The following is a 22,443-nucleotide window of genomic DNA, read 5'->3' as shown; positions in this document are numbered from 1 at the left end:
GCAAAGCTGCCCTTATGGCGGGAAATGTCTGGGGCCCCGGGTCTCGACCGTTGGGTGGTGGTTCAAGGGATTCTCTGCGCGCTGATGAGGGCAATGCCGTTCTGGGTGAGGGCTCCGGTGTTGGGGCTGGCCGGCCTCGTCGGCGTCGACCGCGCAAACGTCGGCGTCCGACTAGAAGGCCTGGAAGTCCAACGTCGGGCAACTCCCTGGAAGGCGATATGCGGCAAGATCGAGACATTATTGATCCACAGGCCCCCACCAGTGCTATCTCACCCTGCATTATGGGTTGGAGCAACAAGCTTTCAGCTTCTAAAGATGAGCTCAGGACTGCGGTGGTGTTAACCATTATCAGCGACCTTGTGATTCCTCCGGTGGAGATTGCTGCGCTTCTGGCTCCAAGATTGAATATCAATGAAAATTCACTGGTCATCCGCAGGATCTCTGCAAGTAATCTGCTGCTGATTCTTCCTGATCTGGCCATGGCAGACCTCCTAGTCAGTCGTTGGCCTCTCATCAGAACTGCCTCTTTTTCTGTTATCTGTAAGCGTTGGGCAAGGTTTCTTGGCGCCTCGGGAGTCACCTTGCCATTCTTGGTTGATCTGGAGATTGGAGGCATCCCTGTTCATGCCTGGGAAACTAGTACAGTGGAACATATTCTTAGCCCCTATGCTTGGATTCATCAGGTGCATCAGGAGACCTTGGCACTGCAAGATTTGTCCTGCTTTCGATGCTCTGCTTGGTGTACTGATCCGTCTACTATTCCTGCTTCACGTGACTTGTGGATTGTTGAGTCTGTTCAGGTTGTTGAGGGCAATGTTGGAGAAACTATGGCTCTGAGCTACCCAATTACTATTAGTTTTTCTGTTGCCTTCCGACCGAATGATTCCAACTCGCAGTCTGGTCTTCCTATGGATTCTGTGAATGATGGTGATCAAAGTAATGGCTCCTATGGACATGCCAATCAGGGACTGTCTCAGGGGCTTGGTGCATCTGGGGGTGGGAGATCTAGCCCATTCCTGAGGGATGGGCGTAATTCATCCTTGGGACGCGCAGCCAGAGACCGTTCAAGGGCTTGCCAGCCACCAACCACCAACCAGGGGACAGCTTGCCAGATATCGTGCATTGACGACACTTCTGAATTACATAAAATTGCTGACCCACTTCTGGATTGTCTTCTTGCTGATTGGGAGACTCGTCATTCGTCCATGTTTCATCAACCGTCCAGGATTTTCATTGATCCCAGCTGTTTGGATTTAACGGTGGATCTAGGAGGTTTTGGGCCACAATCTTCAAACTGGTTAGGGATTTCTACAGCCAGTCGGGATTGGAATGGGCTGCAATTATGCCCACCTATAAATTATTTGAAGCCATTTCTAAGAGTAAATCTAAGTGGGTTTTCTTTGCCATCTGGGATGGTCTATGGTGGTGCAACAACAGTCAAAATCTTCTATCAACGGCGTCGAAAAACCACTGCTGGAAATAATATTGCTACAATTAATGATGATGATAATGCGGAGGCTCATGCTTTGAGATTGGGCTTGGATGTTGATGTGACAGCGGTTACTCCGTCTGACCCCCCCCTCGGACGTGGAAGGAGTTGCTGATACTCCGTCTGAGACCATCTCTAGATTTCAGAGGCCATTATTATTAGAGCACATTGGAACAGCGAGGAGGGCTGATGCAGACTCAACTGTTCCACTTAGGCCTGAGGTGGTAGCCTCTGATGACAGTTCCAGGCAGAATTTAGGGGATTCATGTGAGTCCTCATTGGATCCATTATCTTCTATGGAATCTAGAAGAAGATCATTCATGGCTAAGATAACAATGGCACCTTCACAACTCCTTGCTGCTCCTGTCCTCCCCAAGCGGTCAAGGGGTGCCACAAAGCATGGTACTGCGCTACGACGGAGCCGACGGGTTGCAGGGGCAGGGGTGGAATTTAACATGCAGGATCTGGAGAACAGAGCCACAAAACATGTAATGCGGACTCTGAAAGTCATCACAGAGAATGCAAGCATCAACCAGCAAGCTGTTGAGGACTATGAGAATCTTTTTCAGCATCCCTTAACTCAAAGTCATGTTGAAGCGTTAGCGGCTCTCTTTGGATGGGAGACTCCGGGGAATCTCTTCCCGTAGTGTGTCTATTTTTCTTTCTGGGTTGTAATTTATAATTGTTGTAATGGATCCTAGCAAAATTATATGTTGGAATGTGAGAGGGTTAAATTCAGCTGATCGTCAAAATTCAGTCCGGAATCTAGTTCTGTCCTCTAAAGCTGATGTGGTCTGTCTCCAGGAAACTAAAATGACTGTCATTTCTACAAGAACCATTCTTGCAGCCTTGGGTTCGGATTTCTGCCAGTTCTCCTTCCTACCATCTTGTGGTGCTAGCGGTGGTGTGCTGGTTGCTTGGAAGCGACATCTGGGAGTGACTGGGTTGTCTAGGATTGACAGATACAGCATTTCAATCCAATTCTGCAATGCGCATAATCGCTGCTGGTGGTTAACTTGTGTGTATGGTCCTCAAAGTAACAGTGATAAGATGTTGTTTCTTCAAGAACTGAGAGACGTCAGGGCTGCTTGCATTGGACCCTGGTTGATTGCTGGTGACTTCAATCTCATCTACAGGGCTTCAGATAAAAATAATTCAAATATTAACAGAGCTATGATGGGGAGATTTAGAAAGTTGGTTGAGGACTTGAGTCTCAATGAGGTTCCACTATTTGGGCGTAAATACACGTGGTCAAATCAGCAAGACAGTCCTGTTCTTGTTAAGCTTGATAGGGTCCTCTGTTCAGTGGAGTGGGAAGACATATTTCCAAATGTCCTTCTTCAAAGTGCTGCCTCTGATGGCTCCGACCATTGCCCCCTGCTGCTTGGCATTAGAGATAATAAGATGGGTAAAAGACGTTTCTGTTTTGAAGCTTTTTGGTCTAAATTGGAAGGATTCCAGGATGTCATCCAGGAGGTTTGGGATTCTGTGGCAGCTGTAAACTGCCCTTTCATGACTCTGAATTTGAAACTAAAAGCCACAGCTAGGAAGCTGCAATCTTGGAGTGGGAAGCATGTGGGACATGTGAGGACTCAGTTGGCTTTGGCAAAGGAAATTATGCATAGACTAGAAATAGCGCAGGACTGCAGATCTTTATCCTTGGCTGAAATCTGGTTAAGTAATTTGCTGAAAAAGCATTCCCTGTTTTTATCTTCACTACAACGGACCATTGCTAGATCGAGATCGAGGATTTCTTGGCTTAAAGAGGGGGATGCTAATACCAAACTCTTTCATATGCACTCTCGACATCGAAAAAGGAGGAATTTTGTTGCACAACTGGTGAATGGTGACCAGATTCTCACTAGTCATGATGATAAAGCAGTTTTGGTGGACAATTTCTACGCCAGACTAATTGGTGAATGTGGGGATAGGGAGCAGACTATTAATCTGGAGGCGTTGCACATGCCAACTTTCAATCTTGCACACCTTGATGAACCTGTTACAGAGCTTGAACTTTGGAATACAATTAAGAGTTTACCTAATGACAAGGCCCCAGGTCCCGATGGTTTCACTGGGCGCTTCTATAAATCTTGTTGGAACATTATCAAGATGGATCTTATGGCTGTAGTTGCTGCGGTTTGGAACAGGAAGTTTGACAATTTTTGCTTGCTGAACTCGGCCTACATTACTTTAATTCCTAAGCATGATGGGGCTGTGCATGTCAAAGACTTTAGGCCAATCAGTTTGGTGCATAGTGCTGCAAAGTTGATCACAAAATTATTGGCCAATCGGTTAAGTCAAAAGTTGAATGATATGGTGTCTCCGATCCAGAGTGCCTTCATTAAGGGGCGTTTCATTCAGGATAATTTTATGTTGGTCCAACAAACGGCTAGACTTTTCCATCAACAGAAAAGGCCACGTCTTCTCCTCAAGCTTGATATTACTAAAGCTTTTGATTCGGTTTCTTGGCCTTTCCTCATCGAAGTTATGAAGTATCTTGGCTTTGGACAAATTTGGAGGGACATCATTTGTGGGCTTCTTTCCTCCTCCAGCACTCAGGTGCTTCTGAATGGCATTCCAGGAGGACATATTGATTATAGAAGAGGACTCCGACAAGGGGATCCTCTCTCCCCCATGCTCTTTATTCTAGTTATGGATGTTCTTGGTCTACTGTTTTCTAAAGCTGAACAAGCTGGTCTGCTCTTGGATCTTTCCCCCAGAAAATCTCTGCATCGGGTATCTATGTATGCAGATGATGTGGCACTTTTCTTACACCCTTCGGCAGCGGATATTACTATAACTCTAGATATCTTACATCTATTTGGGGAAGCTTCAGGTCTCCGCAACAACGAACAAAAGTCTAATGTTTATCCCATTCAATGTGGGGGTGTGGAGTTGGAAATGGTTCAGGATCTTCTCCCTTGTGGCATCTCAACCTTTCCGTGTAAATACCTGGGGCTGCCTCTGTCCCTGAAAAATCTCACCAAGGATCAGGTGCAGCCGATTGTGGATAGAATTGCTGATCAATTGCAGGGCTGGAAAGCAGATTTGATGACAAGAGCAGGTCGTAAAGTGCAAGTTCAGCATGTGCTTACCGGAATGCTTATTTATCTTGCTATGGCGGTAAATATTCCCCCTTGGGCTATTAAGGCCATTGATAAAATTAGGAGAAGTTTCCTTTGGAGAGGGCGCAAGGAGGCCAGAGGTGGTCACTGCCTGGTGGCCTGGGGCAGAGTCTGTAGACCCCTACAGCTGGGCGGTCTTGGCATTTCTAGTCTTAAAGAACTTATCTGGGCCTTGCGTATGAGATGGCTTTGGCTCCAAAAGACTGAGCCTAACCGACCTTGGTGCAGCCTTCCTATCCAGGTTCCAGATAAAGCAAGGGCTTTCTTCTCGATGGTGTTGACTTCAAAGGTTGGTAATGGGGCTAATACTTTGTTCTAGACTGATAAATGGATTTATGGACAGAAAATTGCAGATTTGGTTCCTAGATTATTTGATATCATTCCGAAAAAAATCACTAACAGAAGGACGGTTCAGGAAGCATTGACAGATAGAAGATGGATTGCTGATATCAAAGGATCACTCTCGGTGGGAGTATTATTGGATTATCTTCATCTTTGGAATTTAATTGCAGATTTTGAGCTGCTGCCAGACATAGAAGATAAACATACTTTTAATATTGCTGCAAATGGGACTTATTCTGCTAAGGCTGCATATGATGGGTTGTTCATCGGGTCTGTGCAATTCGGTCACTATGAAAGAGTTTGGAAAACTTGGGCCCCCCCTAAATGTCACTTCTTCCTCTGGCTATCGGTGCTCAATAAATGCTGGACAGCAGATAGGTTGGCAAAGAGAGGACTTGATCATCCGGAGAAGTGCCCACTTTGTGACCAAGAGTCTGAAACTTTGGATCATATTTTGGTTTCTTGTGTTTTTGCGAGAGAATTCTGGTTCCGGCTGATGTGCATTTTCAGACTACAAAATCTGGCTCCTACACCTAGTACGGTGTCTTTTACGGGGTGGTGGGAGATGATTGACAATGGCTCTGGAGATATGATTATGAAGGGTGTCAACTCCCTTATTGCCTTGGGAGCCTGGATTATTTGGAATCACCGGAATCGAATTGTCTTTGATGGACTCTCCCCTAGTGTTTCTGCAGCTCTTTGTCAGGCAAGGGAGGAACAACAGTTGTGGGAAATGGCAGGAGCTAAGGGTCTCTCCTTTCTTGCCGCAACCATCAGAGGCACCTAGCTGCCTGGTTTTTTCGCTGATGGGCTGGTTTTTGTCTTTTAGGATCTGTCTTGCTCTTGTTTTTGTTTTTTCTCTTATTTTCTCTTTGGTTTTCTTATCCCCTCTGGGGAGGTCTTTTGTACTATGGTCTATTTTGGACCCTCTTTTCCTCTACTTAATATAATGATGCGCAGCTCTCCTGCGCTTTCGAGAAAAAAAAATACCTGAAACTCACCAATACCAGGATATTTCCAGCCCATTGTTTCTGGACATGAAGGATATCTTAGCTCCCCTGAAGCACCCAATCCAATTTCGATAGAAGAAACAAGGCCCTCTTCAGATAAGTTTCTGAATTCCATATGGAAACTCCTCATGAAATCAAAACAGACCTGCAGATGATCTTGTTAAGGCTCGGTGTACTAGTTTTTTTCTTCATTTATAGTATGGCATTCAAACAAAGCAAGGTAGAATGTACACTAAAGTTAAGTGTTTCAATACAAGGAAAATGGTTTTGCTATCTTCTAAATTAAATTGTAGGTACCACAGTGCAGAAAGATGGGAAAATGACAATCTAAGATCTAACCAAAGTAATATAAGGAGAATGGTGCTCCTATTTCTTGTCAAAAGATGAAGAGAGGAGAAAATTTACCAAGTGTGACCCAATACCTCAATGCCAGTTCTCCCACGAAGGACTCGTTCTTTGTCAATCCCCCAGGAAAGGCATTCTGTGTTTCTTCTACCTTCGCGGTCTGTAAAAAATATATCCTGGTTCTCTTTTGCAATTTCCATGATCCACTTTGGGAGAGAGATTAACACATCACCAGATCCAGTCTCTCCAGACCCATGAAATGACAATACAACCTTAATAGATGTTTGTCAAAAACACTAATTAGACAATGTAAGCAGGCCTGGTGAAAAGGAGAAACATGAAATTTTACCATTTTTAAAAAATGATATTAAATATTTTACAACATTACACAATACCTTTAATAGAAAATAATCATATAAACTCAGAAAATCTAGTTCCTTTACTTCATACAAACTGGTATATGCCTTGTATCCAGAACTGCAGTTCGACGACTTATATTTCCATGTAAACTTCAAAATGAGTACTATGCATATTAAAATGCGTACTAACCTGAACTTTCAGCTTGAACTCTTTAATTATACCAAAAAGGTCCCTGTAACCAGACCATTCATATTTCCGAGGAGTCCAGGCTTCTACAATCCCCCACCAACAGTCAACAACAACCCCGTCCACGTTCAGAGACTTCAGTTGCCTTAGCTCAGCGCGTACACTCTCTGGGTCCACTAATTGACAGTGACTATTAATAATACCCATCTGCAGTAAACAGTAAAAGAAAGGGCTTGGAATAGGTCGCAAATATGGAAATTTTGAGAACAGATGTGACAAACAATCCTTGCCTGTTCAGTTCTCAAGATTTATTTTAAAAGCGCACAAACTAAATGTAACATGTCTGATATTGGCTATATGCCGATACAACTTAATATAGCGGTCAAAGACACTAGCAAATCCAGTAAAAAAGTTTAACTCTGACCAGACAGTACAAACTCAGTATGCAACCATTTTATATATTGACAGTCATAGATAAAAAATAGATAACTTGACACCACCCGATTATCACATCAGACACCAAATCAAGGACTAAGAAGTTTGCTGGGAACTTACAGGCAAAGAAGCATAAACTGGTATATATGGAGTTTTCGTGTAATCATCGGGGAATAATACTGATCTCGTTAACTGCTACAGATTCAACAGTCAGGGAAAAGTTGTCAGTCTAGTGTAGTAATTAATAATGGAAAGGTGCTACAGAAATTGCTGTATGATGTGACTAGAACACTACTGCAAGCTGGAACTAGAACATTGTGAGCACTAATATGGCCACGACTGTGGCTCACAAATGGAAGGAACACGTAAACCGTGAGCCATTGTAAAGAAAGTGTCGTCTTATCATTTAAAACAATTGTAAAGAAAGTACCATCCTATCATTTAATGTTTAAACAAATATCGTTTCCATTTGCTGTACAGACACACAAAATATATGTAAGGTGCAAAATCAGTTGCTTGAGCAACACAGAAGAGGAGGTTACTGTAATGACAGCTATTTTGTGACAGTATATCAGCACAGCGGGCTTATTCCGACAAAGATGTAGGTCACCTGATCATTGTCCATACAGTTGAGAGAGCTGACTGAACTGGAATTCCCGTGGTTCTCAGTCTTTATGCGTCGGTCTGCCACAACTGAGTCCAGTGATGATGGTGACAGACTGTCATCTGTTTGTAGGGCTGATGCCTGAGAATCTAATGGTGTCCCGATGGCATAACTGCTCAGAGTGTTGATCAAAGCTGGGGTTTCCACAGAAGCAACCTGGAATGCTCCGTGCTGCAAGTAGCACCAACTACAATCTGTTAGGATAGCAACGCTAAAGCTTTCCTGTAAAATTTATGGGAAATTTGGATCCATACCATTAAAAGATCACCACTTTGGATCCATACCATTACTATCTCACTTACATGTGGGTCCACATGAGTCAATGACATGTGGGGTCCATGGTATATATCTAAAGTTTGGATCTTTTAATGATCCAATTGTTCCAAAATTTATACATTGGCAGCATACATGGATTATAACCAGGAGACTACCACAGCGCTCAAATTAGCATGCCGGTGTCCAATATCTAGTAATTTTGCGAGACAAGTAAACAGAGGCAACGCAGGAGAGTTGGGAGAAGGTGCACAGACCAGCTGGGGAGGAGGAGGCAGGAGTGGTTGGTTGGAGGAGCGGAAGGTGGTGCCATCGGGTTGCACGGTCCAGCCGGCGGCGCGGGCGAGGGCGGCGAGGACGTCGTTCATGTCGGCGCGCGCGGGGAGCGGGAAGTTGCCGTGCTGCCGGAGCCCGGCCAGCATGCGGCCAGTGATGGCGCGCCGGTGCCGCTCCCGCAGCTTCGTCCGCTCCTTCTCCCGCTCCCGCTCCCGCTCCTGCACACCTCGCCTCCGCGGCGAAGCCCCCGCCGCGGGAGCGGGAGCGGAGGCGAACCCGCGCGGCCGCCGCTGCGGCGGAGGTGACGGGTACGACTCCCCGTCGCGGTGCAGCGGGTGCTTCATGGCCCTGGGTCGCTTCCACCCGCCGGCGCCGGCGCCGATCTGAGCCCGCGAGCTACAGGCGCCGCTTGCCCGCAACCGCAAGCTGCTGCGCTGCTGCGTGGAGTGGGTTTCCAATTGCAGTTTGACCGCGACCGGAGTGGATCCAATTTGCCACGTGGGCGCTCGATCGCGGCCGTTGATAACATATCGAACGGTACATCTTGCATCTGATGGAGAACAGAACAGCACAAACAGCAGCCGCGGCCACCGCCGTCGCGTCAAGCGGGCGACATATGCGATGGAACTCTGCCATCATGGCGCGCCGGCAGGGTCGGCGTAAGCGTAACGGTCGAACGGAACGTGTTCACGTGGAACTGCATGATCTCGGGCCTGTTCAGGAACGGGATGCTCGCCGAACGCGCGCGGGGTGCTCGACGCGATGCCGTTCAGGAACACCGTCTCGCGGGCCGCGCCCCGCTGACGGGCTACGAGCGACGCGGGAGGGTGGCCGAGGCCGGGGAGCTGTTCGACCGGATGCCTGAATGATGCAATGCAGATGAGCTGTTTGGTCAGATGCAGGAACGCGGAACGCCATGATCACAGGCTACATACACATGGGCTGGGATAATGCAGGTTGCACGGAGACTCTTTGACGAGATGCCTGAAAAGGATACTGTATCTTGGACAGCCATAGACCATAGTGGGTGGGTATTGATAGATTGGAGATGCTGATGCTGCGTGGAAGGTGTTCCAGGACATGCCTGATCGTGATATCTTTGCTTGGAACACAACGATGGGTGGTTTCATGGTGAGTGGGAGGTTGGATGATGCATTGAGATTGTTTGCTGATATGCCTGATACTGATAGAGATCTAGTATCATGGAATACAATCTTAAAGGGATACGCCCAACAAGGAGACATGGATATTGCTACTACCTGCTTTAGGAGAATGCCAGAGAGTCGAGACATCATGGAACACATTGATCTCTGGGTGTACAAAGATGAAGGAGCACTAAAAGTTTGCTGTCCGAAATGACCCGAGGAGGATGTAGACCAGACCCGGCCACTTGGAGCAGTGGCTATTTCTATCTGCACCTCTCTTGCTGCTCTCGGGTGTAGAAGAATGGCGCATGTTTGCACGATCAAAACCGGCTTTGAGCATGATGCTTTGGTGATGAAAAGGCCTGGTGTTAAACTAGACACAATGTACCTGACCTGCTAGGGGATGGATGAAGATGAGCATTGGAGCTTATTCCCTCTTCAAATGCAAAGCAGTATGTGCTTGCTGGTGACATTGCAGTTACAAGAGCTGAGGTGTAATGGAAGTGCTTAACAGTTACGGAAGTTGTGCTGAGTTTACGCCTTTACGGGGGAGGAAGCAGAAAACCAGCTTAGGATCTTAGTGCTCATGTTGATGCTGTGTCAGACAAGAAATAAATAAAAATGAACTCCAAAGAAAGAATGCAAGTACAGCCAGAATTTTGCAAGGTCAGTGGTTAATCGAATTGATTTTCCATCTTAAGAAACAGTATCAAATGAATTTTCTTTTCAGCGAATATATTTTTTCAGAGAAGCTGTTACTTATATAATAATTAATCATCATTTTGTAGTATGCAGGGTAGGGGAAAAGTCTACTTCTTAATTCTTATGCACTGAGCAGCATGTTCACACAATCATGGAACTGTCCTAACAGACAAGATGGTCCCAATCACAGCAACTGGAGACCACACAGTAAGACCCCATAACAGATTCTATCCATTTTTTCCTTTAATATTTGCACACCTTCTCTTTCTCTTACCCACACTCCTCCCACCCCAGTCCCCACGCACATATCCATCCACACATATTTTCCATGGCCATGGCAACCAGTTATGGCTCCATGGCTAACCCTCCAATTACCTCCAGAACTCCCTTTCTCAGTAAACAAGTACACTGCCACAGACAAACTATATGTTTTATTTGCTTACTCTTTATTTTTTTAGCCTTTCTCATTCTTTTTCTTGGTTTCTTAAAGGCCTCTAATTGGATACCTGCTACAATCAGCAATGGCAACGGCACTGGTGGCATGTTCACTGTCGCAAGCAGAAAGTCGAGGAATGGGTTCCAATTTTGTGCTGTCACTGGAGACCCAGGCTCTCGCAATGTGTCTGATGTAAACTTCCCAAGTGATTACACAGAACTTCTGACGCAGGTAATTGGTGGAGAACTCGAAATTCTAGAAAATCGCTAGCTTCATGTAGTGATCCTGTGATGCACTGCCAGTTTTGCACGCCTATCTTAGTTGTTTTGCAAGGATGTGCCTCTTTGCGGAGAACTCGACTGGGGGAAAGGTCCCCACTTAACTTTTCATTTATAATTTGTGTCTCGAGTATGTGAATTTCAGTTTTCAAAGAAGGCAAGTTATTTGACAGCAATTTATTTTAGATGCACTCGATCCCATTTAACTATCAAATGTCAAACCCTCACCCTAGCCAGCAACTTATTGTTTGGCATCACATAGCCACCGTTCCTGCTGCCGTCCACGTGCTACGAATTTGCAGCATTGCTGTTTCCCCTGTATTCCTTCATTTATACTGTACCTTTAAGATGACAGCAATTGTTGGCACTTTGGGCCATTCTTGTATTGAAAAATAAACTAGATAATTGCATGACTAATGGGATACACATGTAGTGATTTCAGGCTAAAGAAGCTGCTGAATCAGCTTTCAAGGATGGAAAACAGCTACTGGTTCGCTTCAATCTGATAATTTAATTGAATTCTTTTATTTTGTGTGTGCCTCAACTATTAAGAGGCTGTGATGCATATACAGGAAATCGAGTTCCCTACAGCTGGACTACAAACCGTACCAGGTTCGAGATTGATGACCATTTAATTTGTTGTTTTATCGAAAGTGCAGGAGACCTGCCCGTCATTATATTAAGAAGAAAATAGGAATAATCTAAAATGGATTCAGTTACAAGGAAACCCTCCTAAGGAGGCCTAAAACAAAGATACAAGAAACTATCCATAACGTAAGTTAAGAAACTGTCCAAACAAATGACCATTTAATTTGTGTACCTACTCCCTCTGATTCTGAACATAAGTTGTTTTAGATTTGTGCATATGAACTGAGGAAGTATTGAAGTGGTATTAGTGCCGTGCACTTATTACATATTGCAAAAGATACCCCCACCATAGGTGATAGCATTCAGTTAGCAAAGGCATAAGTGTGCCCTTGATATAGGCAAGCATGATGAGGGGGTGACTTAATCCCTTTACCTGAGGTCGTTCTTCCCTTGTATCCTGAGTTACTGTAATATGTAGCTTTGTTGGTGGTGGGACTGAGGTGTGCGTTGTACTTCATTTGAACTCTACTATACTTTTCTTTTAATGAAACATGTTCAAGAAAACAAAAAGGCATAAGTGTGGAGAATAAAATTATGGCCAGTTGCCTGGAAACTCTGATGATTTACACTTAAAAAAGTATGAAAATATAAAATGACTTATATTCAATTTGGAGGGTGTGACAGGCCTAAAGCCTCCAACAGGACACAGAACAGAGTATCACACAAGAGCACAAGTGTTATGGTGGCTAGGATGACTTAACCTTTCCTGGTTTTCTCTTCTATTAATATAGCCAATGTGAGCTACAAATCAGGCTGTGATGGCCCCTAATAAATGCAGAATATTACCCAACTAATCAGCCTATTACTACCTATTACTCCATGCTGAAATTTAGCTAAAGTAAATATTATGAACCTAGACACTAACAACATGCACCTGGACATGGTTATTTCCAACAGGGTGTACCTTGGTTCTACTTAGTGAAAACTCGCTACTTTGTTTCTGTTCTTACTTTTAGGTGATGGCGAAGGGGGAAATGAGATGACTGGAAGCATGCTTCTCATTAGAGAATTTTGTGATCGCTTCGTACCTGCAGAGAAAGCAACTCGAACCAGAGTAGTATGTTACGCGTGGTTTGCCCTTGGCAACTTTTATAAGAGATTAGTACGAGTAGATGTACTAGTGATGCCCTAACTCTTGGGTTGATCCCATCTGTTCATATCTCACGTGTTTCAGTTCTTCCCTGAGGCGAATGAGGTTTCTTTTGCAAGACAGTCAGCCTTTGAAGGATGTTCGCTGAAGCTAGATTATCTTACGAAACCATCCTTGTTCGAAGATTTTGGTTTCACAACGAAAGTGAAAATGGCAGATCGTGTGAAACCACAAGACGAGACATTCCTCGTGGCTTATCCTTACTTCAATGTCAATGGTTTGCATCCTCTCCTCTCCTTTGCTTAAGTTTGATTTGAGATATCCCCTCCATTATAAAACTGATCTATCAAACTTGAGATTTCCTTTTTGTTTTTTTGGCGATGTGTGGTGGCTTTCAGAAATGCTCGTGGTCGAAGAACTTTACAAGGAAGCAGTAGTTGGCACCAGCCGGAAATTGATAATATTCAATGGAGAACTAGACCGAATCAGAAGTGGATGTATCCTTCTTCTGCGTATACGAACGAAGACTAGTTAATGTTTGCTTCTTATGCTAATCGCATCGTTCTACGTTGTCTTGTCTACTATGGGGGAACATCTCGCATTGAGAAGCACTCTTCTCAAAAGAAGAAGAAGAAGAAGAAGGGGAAAAAAAGATCTTGCGCTGACTATACCTAGAAATGTATATATGATTGTGAATCCTAATCCCTTTTCCTTGACTAGCAAAAGATTATCCGGCGTTCTTCTACCCAAAACTTGCAGAGCTTTCCAAAACATTCCTCCCGAAGCTGGATACGGTTTACTATATCCACAATTTCAAGGGAGCTAAAGGGGGAACGCTTTTCAGGTCCGCATTCTGATCATATGCCTGTTCTGTTGCAACTGGTTCTCCCCATAGCATGCATTTCAGGATTAGCCATAGTCGCTAACAAAATGAAATTTTGATTGTTGTGGCATTCACAACTTGTGAGGGCCTCACAATTATGTTGCTAGCTGTAGTTCAGACTGAAACAGAATCTGACAGGTGTAATAGGATTCTTTCCACTGTTATGTGGCAGGTGTTACCCTGAGCCTTGGAAGGTCCTGAGGAAGGCGTCGTCTGGGAACTACGTCTGCCTGCATCAACAAGAGGAGATGCCTTCGTTGAAGGAAGTGGCCCTCGACATCCTTCCTTCTGTATAGCTAGGATCTTCACTTCTTTGGTTCATAGCTGTGCTGACTGGTGCTAAGTTCCATTACAAGGCAATCTATCATTTCGTTGCAATTTCTCGCCCTGAAATATTCTTTTGGGTAGACTAGACCGTCTGAGTCTCAGAAGTCAGACCACCCCGTGGGGAAAGCCTCGGCAAAGTCTGACACGTGCTCATGCTCCGGCTGTCCCTGCCACAAAGGCGTTCTTGTACCAGTGGAAGACCTTGTCTGAATGTGCAAGTGGATAAACGTTGATCTGACAGGGGTGGACGGTAATGGAATAGAAACACTGCATTTACATTGCCCATAGATAAGTTTTGTATTCAAGCTAGAACAACAACGACGCTTTGGCCGAGTGGTTAAGGCGTGTGCCTGCTAAGTACATGGGGTTTCCCCGCGAGAGTTCGAATCTCTCAGGCGTCGTTATTTTTATTTCTCTTTTTTTGCTGTTTTTTCCTCACTCCATGCCAAGAGCCCAATATGCACTAAAAAATACTAACCCTTAATATAGTTATTAAACTTAAGATTGATTCTCTTAAAAAAAATTGGCACAGAGGGTGAGCAGAGTGCATTTATTTTTAATAACTTAAAAAAAGAAACATGTCCCCTTCCCTCCGCAGCGCGCGCGCTCTCTCCCACCCTCTTTCCCGTGGGCCGTGGCCACGACCGCGCGACCGCCGCCGCCCTACGCCAGGTGCCCTGGTCGGTCCCTTCGAGCCAGGTCGTCGTCGTCCCTTCGCAGCCGACGAGCGCCCGTCAGGTACGCACACAATCTTCTTCCCTGCTGGGCGAAACCGAGCACCCGAACCCTAACTTAAGCGATCTCGCTATTTATATTCGGATCTGGATGGATCATGCCTACTAACTTCGTTTTTTTTCGCGAATTATTGGGTGTACGTGCGCGCGCCCATGTCCTCGTTTCGCCCCTGTCTCCTGGTGATGATCCTTGCGAATCATGTTCCTTCAAGCCTGGAGGACCACTCGATGTAATCGAAGACACCGGGGGTTCACAGCTGTTTTTTTGTGTGTGAATTTACGTTCCTGAAAGGTTCGCTTGCGTTACACGCTCGGGAATGGATTACTACAACATCCTCAAGGTGAATCGCAATGCGACCTTGGAGGACCTCAAGAAGTCGTACCGGCGGCTCGCGAGGACGTGGCACCCTGACAAGAATCTGACTGGAGGGGCGGAGGCTGAGGCCAAGTTCAAGCAGATAACCGAGGCCTACGAGGCAAGTGAATCTAGCAGACGAGCTTTCCTTCCCGTTATGATGTATTTAGGAATCCACATGATCACATATTTTTGGAAGAAAAGGATAGCCATGAACCGTTTGGTTTAATTTGGTTGGTGATACCAATACATGAACCGTTTGGTTTAATTTGGTTGGTGATTCCAATACATGGTCGTGTGGAAAGTTCTTAGTCGTTATAAATAAGTGAAGTTATGTTTCCTCTAATTGTATCCTCAAACTGTCTTAAATTCATGTTTACCATTTTCAGTGTTCATCTAGGATCTACAAAGTGCAACGTACGAGTTCATGTGTTTATTTAACCCCCAAGCTAGAGTATTCATCATCTGTATGAATTGATTACTGAGAAACATTAGGAAAAAAAGTATACAATTTTAACACAAGCTGCTAGTGAAGCTCTATGGCAAAAGAACCATGATTGTGATTATGTAGTTGTACTTATAAGTTTTAAAACTGCCGTACTGTCCTGGCATCTTGGAAGTATTATTCCTTTTAATTAGTTTGATTTGCATTGGTTTCAATTGCTGAAGTTAGGACTTCTTTGTTACCATAAGATAGAACTGTTGTGAGTTAAAAATGTTTCTCTCATGGTCTGCATCTAGCTTCAGCATTTACTATGGTGATTGAATAATGTAATATAAAATCAGCACGATTACTGCATATTATTTAAGACTTTAAATGCAATGCAAGATGGAGGTAAGTCACGATGTTTTCCTTCTCTTCTGATCATCGCTTTAGCATGGACTTGTACTCATCGTATTTATTTTACTTTCAGTCTGTAGTGCTGAAAAATCATTGCATACAATCTTCCAGGAGTGTGAATGCAAAAGTTCAGTTCTAGGGGCTGTGTTGATTATTTGCTCTTTGCTGATCAACTCTAGATGGTTAGTGCAGGTACTAAGTGATCCAGAGAAGCGTGCAATTTATGATCAGTATGGTGAGGAGGGCTTAAAGGGGATGCCTCCACCTGGTTCCCAGAGCCGGTCCTCCACAACTGCTGGCCCAAGTGGTCCGAGTAATTTCCATTACAATCCTAGTGACCCAGATGATTTCTTTGCTGAGTTCATGGCAAGCAACAAGACTTACTCCTTTGACCATGACCGGAGGCGATTCCAGCCAAGGTCACATTGGACTTCAGCCAGGAACAGTAGAAGTGAAGCTCCTTCTGGTTCACAGAAAGAGAATGGTGCCAGTACAAGCAATATAGAAAAGCCACCACCTGTGGAGAAAACATTACTTTGTACTCTTGAAGAGTTGTATAATGGAACAAAAAGGAAAATGAAGATCACTAGGAATGTTGCAAAGCCAGATGGGTATGTTGTTGAACTACTTTCCTCAAATTTCTGTGATATCTTTGTAGTGATAGGTTGTTCCTCAATGTTGCGGTTTTCTCCTTTTTGCTGCACAAGAGTTTGGGTCAATGAACATTTAGATAATCTGGAAATTCAAACCTGTACAGATGACTTTTCTGCGACTATTAAGATATGTTTTGCTAATATATATCTTTGAAATTCAATCTACACTTATTTCGTGACGAAGTCCTGCGTGCCAACTTTCCTTCTCGAGAGAAAATTCTCAAGCAATGTGAAGGATAACTAATTAGTTGTGGATCCTGAGTCATTACTGTTACTTGTGAAACAGATATCAATCACAAAGTTAGTTCATTTTATTTTTGTCAAGTTCATGGGCATGATTAGCTTGGTATGTTGAATCTGTTTGCTGTTGCATTTACTGGGATAGAAATTATGCTGATTCTGACTCCATCCGAATCTCATCTTATGCAGAAGAATAGAAGTTGAAACAGAGGTCTTGGCAGTTGAAGTGTTACCTGGCTGGAAAAAGGGAACCAAGATTACATTCCCCAACAAAGGCGATAAGCTACATGGCCAGTTAGCACAAGACCTGACCTTTGTCCTCGATTCGAAGCCCCATGATGTGTACAATCTTGAAGGGAACAACCTTCTTGTAAAGCAGGTGATCCCTCTGGTAGATGCCCTCGCTGGGGCAGAGATAAACCTCACAACCCTTGATGGTCGGAATCTGCCTGTGAGGGTGGAGGAAGTGGTGCGCCCTGGATACGAAGTTGTGCTGGAGAACGAAGGGTGGCCGATCAGGAAGGAACCTGGGAAGAAGGGAAAGCTGGTAATCAAGTTTGATGTGACCTTCCCGATGAGGTTATCGCCGTCACAGCGGGCAGCCATCAGGCGAATCATGGGCAGCTAACTGGGGGAAGAGAAAGAGAAGGGGCATTGCATTCTTTTACATGGAGAAGGAACAGTCTCTACATTGGCACTAGAATTCAGATGGATAGTTGGAACTTGGAAGTAACTTGAGTCAATCAGATAGGCATTTCCATGGTTAAATATCCCGTTACTAATCCTACCTATTTGCTTTGGTTAATTGAATGTGACCTAGTTTTTTTTTTCGTTTTCTTTGTTATATCGTGTGAATCCGTAGAAAAGGTGGGTGATTTCGAGGATAATGTAAGCTGATTTTTCCATCCGAATTTTTTCTGGGGCATGTGATGGTTTTTTCATTGGAAAACTGTAGCATACCCGGGAAATGGAAGGAAAGGAAAAAAAGATAGAAAAGACAAGAAAGGAGCCTTTAAGCAAATATTCATGTGCCTCTTTCTTGTATCATGTATCAGTTGGGCAGGGTTCATATCTCTTTTTTTTACAAAAATGTTTTTCATGTCGACCTTACCTCCACCGATCTCACTGCAAACCAGCCTATATAGTGTCTTTTCTTAAAAAAAAACAGTTCCAGGATAAATGTATGCATGTACTCCCTTTCACGCTTTTTAAGAAATTTAAAATTTAAAGTTTATCTAGATTGATAACAAATATTATCAACATTTGTATAATCTAATATATTTATTAGAAAATACAAATTTTACTATTAATTTAATAATATTAATAAATAAATAAATGTTGTACATTCAAGCTTTTCGTAAAATCTTCGTGCAATTGATGTTCCAAAAGTCATAAAAGGTTCTCAAATAATATAGATGTACCAATATATCAAAATTTAAGTTTTAATCCTGTTTAAAATGGTAGAATTTTCTTTTTTCTAGCTCTTAATATATAAATGGTTAGAATTTGAAATTTGATATGTTCGTATAATAAATAATAAAGTACATCTATAATTTTTGTGAGAAATTTTTTATAACTTTCAATAATTTTATTGCGTGGCAATTATATAAAAACTAAACTGTATAATTATTATTTCATATTAGTATTCTTATATATTTAGTTATTTACATTTTACTTATAACTATTTTAGTATACAACAAATTGTAACATGTGCATCTATAGTGTCCCTTTGGCCCTTGCATTATAAAATTGGAAACGGTTGCTTATTAAGCCTTTAGGATGGAGCAGTTGTGGAATTATTTAGATTTACTAGGTATGTGCTCGTGCGTTGCGACAGAAGTAAAAAAGTTGTATGAAATATAGAATGAAACGATAAACATCACTATGATATGCAAAATCCGCGTGGTAAATAGTATCAATGTCGCACAAATTATTTCTAAATAGTCAATATAGAATTTTTAGCGATATATATAAGTCTCTGTTGTATGTTTGCAGGGATGATATCGACACAAATTATCCACATAACTAGATATGGCAACGGGTACAAACCCGCTGGGTTTTGCCATCCCCATCCCAAACCCGTACCCGTGAAAAATATCTACACCCATTAAAAACCCCGTACCCATGACGGGTTTAAGATTTTGCTCAAACCCGTATCCATCGGGTTAGCGGGTACCCACGGGTTACCCGTGGGTTTCATCTCCAATATGATTGTTCTTCTCATAGTCAATAAGTATCGTAATGATTAATGATATTATGGTCCAAAATTTATGTGATGAACAACGAGTTCATGATTTGGTATAAAAATTATTAGTAGAGAGAATGAAATACATATAATAAGTTATATAAAAATTAGGAAGTAAATAAGGAATAACAAGTTTGTTGTTCCTTTATAAAATGAAATGACAATATGCACTAGGTTTGGTCGGGTTTAAAAAACTCATGGGTTCACGGGTTTGGGTACTATAGGAACAAACTCATACTCATAAACTCGTCGGGTATAGATTTATGCCCATTAACAAACCCATGGGTATGAAAATTGACCCAAACTCGTACCCTAATAGGGTAAAAACTCATCGGGTTTCGGGTACCCATTACCATCTCTACTCATAACTTAACAGATCAATCATAAAGTTGCTTCGAAAAATCTTTGCATCCTACATACAAAGACCTAAGAGAACATAACGTCAAATTCGTATTATGTAACCGAAATGTATGATTGAATATGAAACGAACGTACTACACTCACCCTAACAAATTCCATTCATCTGCTATTCCCCCATATAGCCATAGCTTGTAGAATGAGGTAGCTGGTATTAAGCTTATAGAATAATGTTTGACCAACTATGTTATATCGATGGTTATCATAGAAAAAAAATAAACTGCTGAGAATGTGGTATGAAAAAAATACACTTTTAAGTCAATTGGAACACCGGTTCGAATTGTATGTTCTCACTTAAAAATATCCTATGTCCATCCATAACGTTTCTTGTCGTAGGCAACCTTATATTTCTTTGAGGCCATGATAATCACTTATGTGAAACTCTTGTATGGCATGTGCTTACACCAATCTTGAGTCAGTGTAAAGTCAATAAAAGTCACGTGCTTCTTAACATGATCGATTATGAAAAGAGCGTTGAAAGTCGCCTAGAGGGGGTGAATAGGCGTGTCGGTACCCTGAATCAGGGGTACCCTCTTCTACAGTATGAAGACACTGTACACATACGACGTCTCCAGGCCACACGGAGAATGGCACCCGACCCCACCACATAGGCGGGTCTAAGGGCACCACGTGGCAAGGAAAGATAATACATCCCAGGATGCATCATCGGGTCCGGACCTCCACAGAGGGACGTCGGACCCCTGTATGTACAAGTTCGGAGCTCCCAAGGAGGCATGTCGGGTCCCTCGGGTGGGCCCCAAGTCCCTCCGAGTAAGGTCTGGGCCTTAGCAAGGTCTCGGGACGGGGAGGACCCCGACATGAGTAAGGGTCCGGTGCTGGCACATGTCCATGCCTTGCCCTACGCTCCCCGCTCAGGCGGAGACCCGCTGCTACCGCGTGGCTTGTGGTCCTTGACATAAGCCAATGGACCGAGCCTGACGTAAGGCCCCTAAAGTCGCGCAACCTCTGCATTTATTGTAGAGAGGACGCGCCGCCTGCCACCACGCTTACGGGCGATGTGCCCTCCCAGCATTTAATGTGTCCTGTCCAATCCGCTGGCAGACGGCATCAGGGTCATCCAGCAGACGGCACGCCTGTCCAGTCTGTTGACAAACAGTGCGCCCGTGTCGTGCGGCGCACTGTGCTCATCATCCCTTCTACAAGAAAGTTCCCCTGCACGCCGAGGATACGCAGATCTCGGATGTCAGGGCACAAGAAGATTGCCCCAGCAGCGAACGTTTGTAGCTCGAAGTGCTATATTCTTTATATCCCTGGGCCCACATGTCGGGGCTCAGTACCTTTGTGCATGCCCCCCTTCAACTATAAAAGGGGAGGCATGTGACGTTACAAGACAGATCCAATCTTAGGCTCACTCAGACACTCACAAGTTCATACAAGGTCTCAAGCAATACATCACACAGTGGAGTAGGGTGTTACGCTTCGGCGGCCCGAACCACTCTAAATCCTTGTGTGTTCTTGTGTTCTTCCCATTTTCCAACTAACAAGCAAAATGCTTAGGCCCCTCCTCATCTTAGGATTTAGGGCTGGTGCACTCCGCCACCCGGTCAGAGATTTCCTCTCCGACATTTGGCGCGCCAGGTAGGGGGGCAGGCATTAGGTTTTTGCTTGTTTCCTTGCCCAAAGCATGATGGTGCAAATCATTGAGCACCGTGCTGAGACTTCGGTAGATTTCGCGGTGGAGGGAGAAGCTGCTTCCTCCACACCGCAGGTTCCCAACCACCATGTGCCAGGCACTGCTACTGTGCACGCCGTACGGCAGCACACGGCTGCACAAACATCCCGGACTCCATCGAGGGTGACTCCGAGGGCATTGTCGGCGGCCAGGGAGTTGTTGTGACACCCTCCAAGCTCCACGGCCTCACCAGGGGCCATGAAGCAATGGCGGGACGACGTCGACCGACTACTCGGTATGGCACATTCTACCTTGACCAGGTCGAGGACACGGTCATCCCGGCGCCAACACGAGGCGTCAGCGTCTATGCGCTCGCCCTCAGTAAGGGGCGCACAGACCAACGACCTCCGGGAAGAACTCAACCGCAAGCGTGCGGGAGAGGATGCCCGGGTCTCTTTGGAGAGGGCGCGCGAGCGCCGCCAAAACATCGGTGGTCGCAACCTCGATTAAGACTTCGCTGCGGTTGCACCGCAGACGCCAATGGGCACCCGGTCTCAAATGGGTGTCCCCTTGGCCGGCGTGGGATGCGTTGCTCTCGTGGATCCTCTTCGCGCGGCGTCATGGCCACCTAAGTTCCATCCGCACCTACCGGAAAAGAACGTCGAACCCGTCGGATTTCTTGTAGGTGTACGTCACCGCCATCACGGCAGCAAGTGGAAACACCGTTGTGATGGCGACATATTTTCATGTTGCCTTGTCTGGACCTGCCCGGACCTGGCTCATGAACCTCACCGCAGGGTCAGTCTACTCCTAGGAAGAGCTCTGCGTGCGGTTCGTTGCGAACTTCGCCAGTGCTTACCAGCAGCACGGTGTGGAGGCCCACCTCCATGCGGTGAGGCAGGAGCCCAGGGAGACTCTCCGAAAGTTCATCTCCCGCTTCACCAAGGTGCAAGGTACTATACCTCGTATTTCTGATGCTTCCATCATCACGGCCTTCCGACAGGGAGTACGTGATGAGAAAATGCTGGAGAAGTTGGCCACACATGATGTGGAAACTTTCCCCACACTCTTCGCTCTGGCCGATAAATGCGCCAGAGCCGCCGAGGGACGTGCATGGCACTCGGCCCCACAAACCGGAGCTGCCCAGTCGGGTGGCTCGGGTCCCGTCCTCCGGGACGGAAAGAAGAAAAAGAAGAAGGACCGCGACTACCAGAAACCGCGGTCCACTGCTCTGGTTGTCGTAGCCACGACCGGAGGCTAGGGCGACCGCAACAAACGTCCACGACCACAGATGGGTAACAGCGGCTCATG

The 22,443-nt window shown here is 44.8% G+C and overlaps 2 protein-coding genes and 1 non-coding gene across 3 annotated transcripts; all 3 read left to right on the top strand.

Moving 5' to 3' along the window:
* Positions 1 to 10,497: 10,497 nt before the first annotated feature.
* LOC100279074 (uncharacterized) lies at positions 10,498 to 14,067 on the top strand. Its single transcript, NM_001152126.1, is given in 9 exon segments — positions 10,498 to 10,559; positions 10,843 to 11,019; positions 11,509 to 11,556; positions 11,639 to 11,678; positions 12,671 to 12,771; positions 12,889 to 13,081; positions 13,203 to 13,301; positions 13,531 to 13,648; positions 13,860 to 14,067. Coding segments are annotated over 9 exon segments (933 nt in total). The 5' UTR covers positions 10,498 to 10,526; the 3' UTR covers positions 13,984 to 14,067.
* Positions 14,068 to 14,333: 266 nt separating this feature from the next.
* Positions 14,334 to 14,415, top strand: TRNAS-GCU (transfer RNA serine (anticodon GCU)). The gene has a single exon. It is a non-coding gene; the product is annotated as a tRNA-Ser (tRNA).
* A 177-nt stretch (positions 14,416 to 14,592) lies between these two features.
* Positions 14,593 to 17,900, top strand: LOC100282146 (dnaJ subfamily B member 4). Its single transcript, NM_001155058.2, has 4 exons — positions 14,593 to 14,752; positions 14,961 to 15,224; positions 16,137 to 16,555; positions 17,027 to 17,900. Exons 2-4 carry the CDS (start codon positions 15,066 to 15,068, stop codon positions 17,463 to 17,465), a joined length of 1,017 nt encoding a protein of 338 aa, NP_001148530.1. The 5' UTR covers positions 14,593 to 14,752; positions 14,961 to 15,065; the 3' UTR covers positions 17,466 to 17,900.
* The last annotated feature ends 4,543 nt before the right edge of the window (positions 17,901 to 22,443 follow it).

Source organism: Zea mays, chromosome 4, assembly GCF_902167145.1.
Source record: "Zea mays cultivar B73 chromosome 4, Zm-B73-REFERENCE-NAM-5.0, whole genome shotgun sequence".
Taxonomy (NCBI): Eukaryota; Viridiplantae; Streptophyta; class Magnoliopsida; order Poales; family Poaceae; genus Zea; species Zea mays.
Note: the sequence above shows the minus strand (reverse complement) of the source record. Positions and strands in the feature narration are given on the sequence as shown.

Bases quoted from the DNA above. Each gene is read 5' to 3' on its own strand.
- LOC100282146 (NM_001155058.2), top strand. From the start codon at position 15,066: ATGGATTACTACAACATCCTCAAGGTGAATCGCAATGCGACCTTGGAG. The intron at 15,225-16,136 runs GCAAGTGAATCT...TGGTTAGTGCAG, and splicing joins AGATAACCGAGGCCTACGAG to GTACTAAGTGATCCAGAGAA. The intron at 16,556-17,026 runs GTATGTTGTTGA...CATCTTATGCAG, and splicing joins AATGTTGCAAAGCCAGATGG to AAGAATAGAAGTTGAAACAG.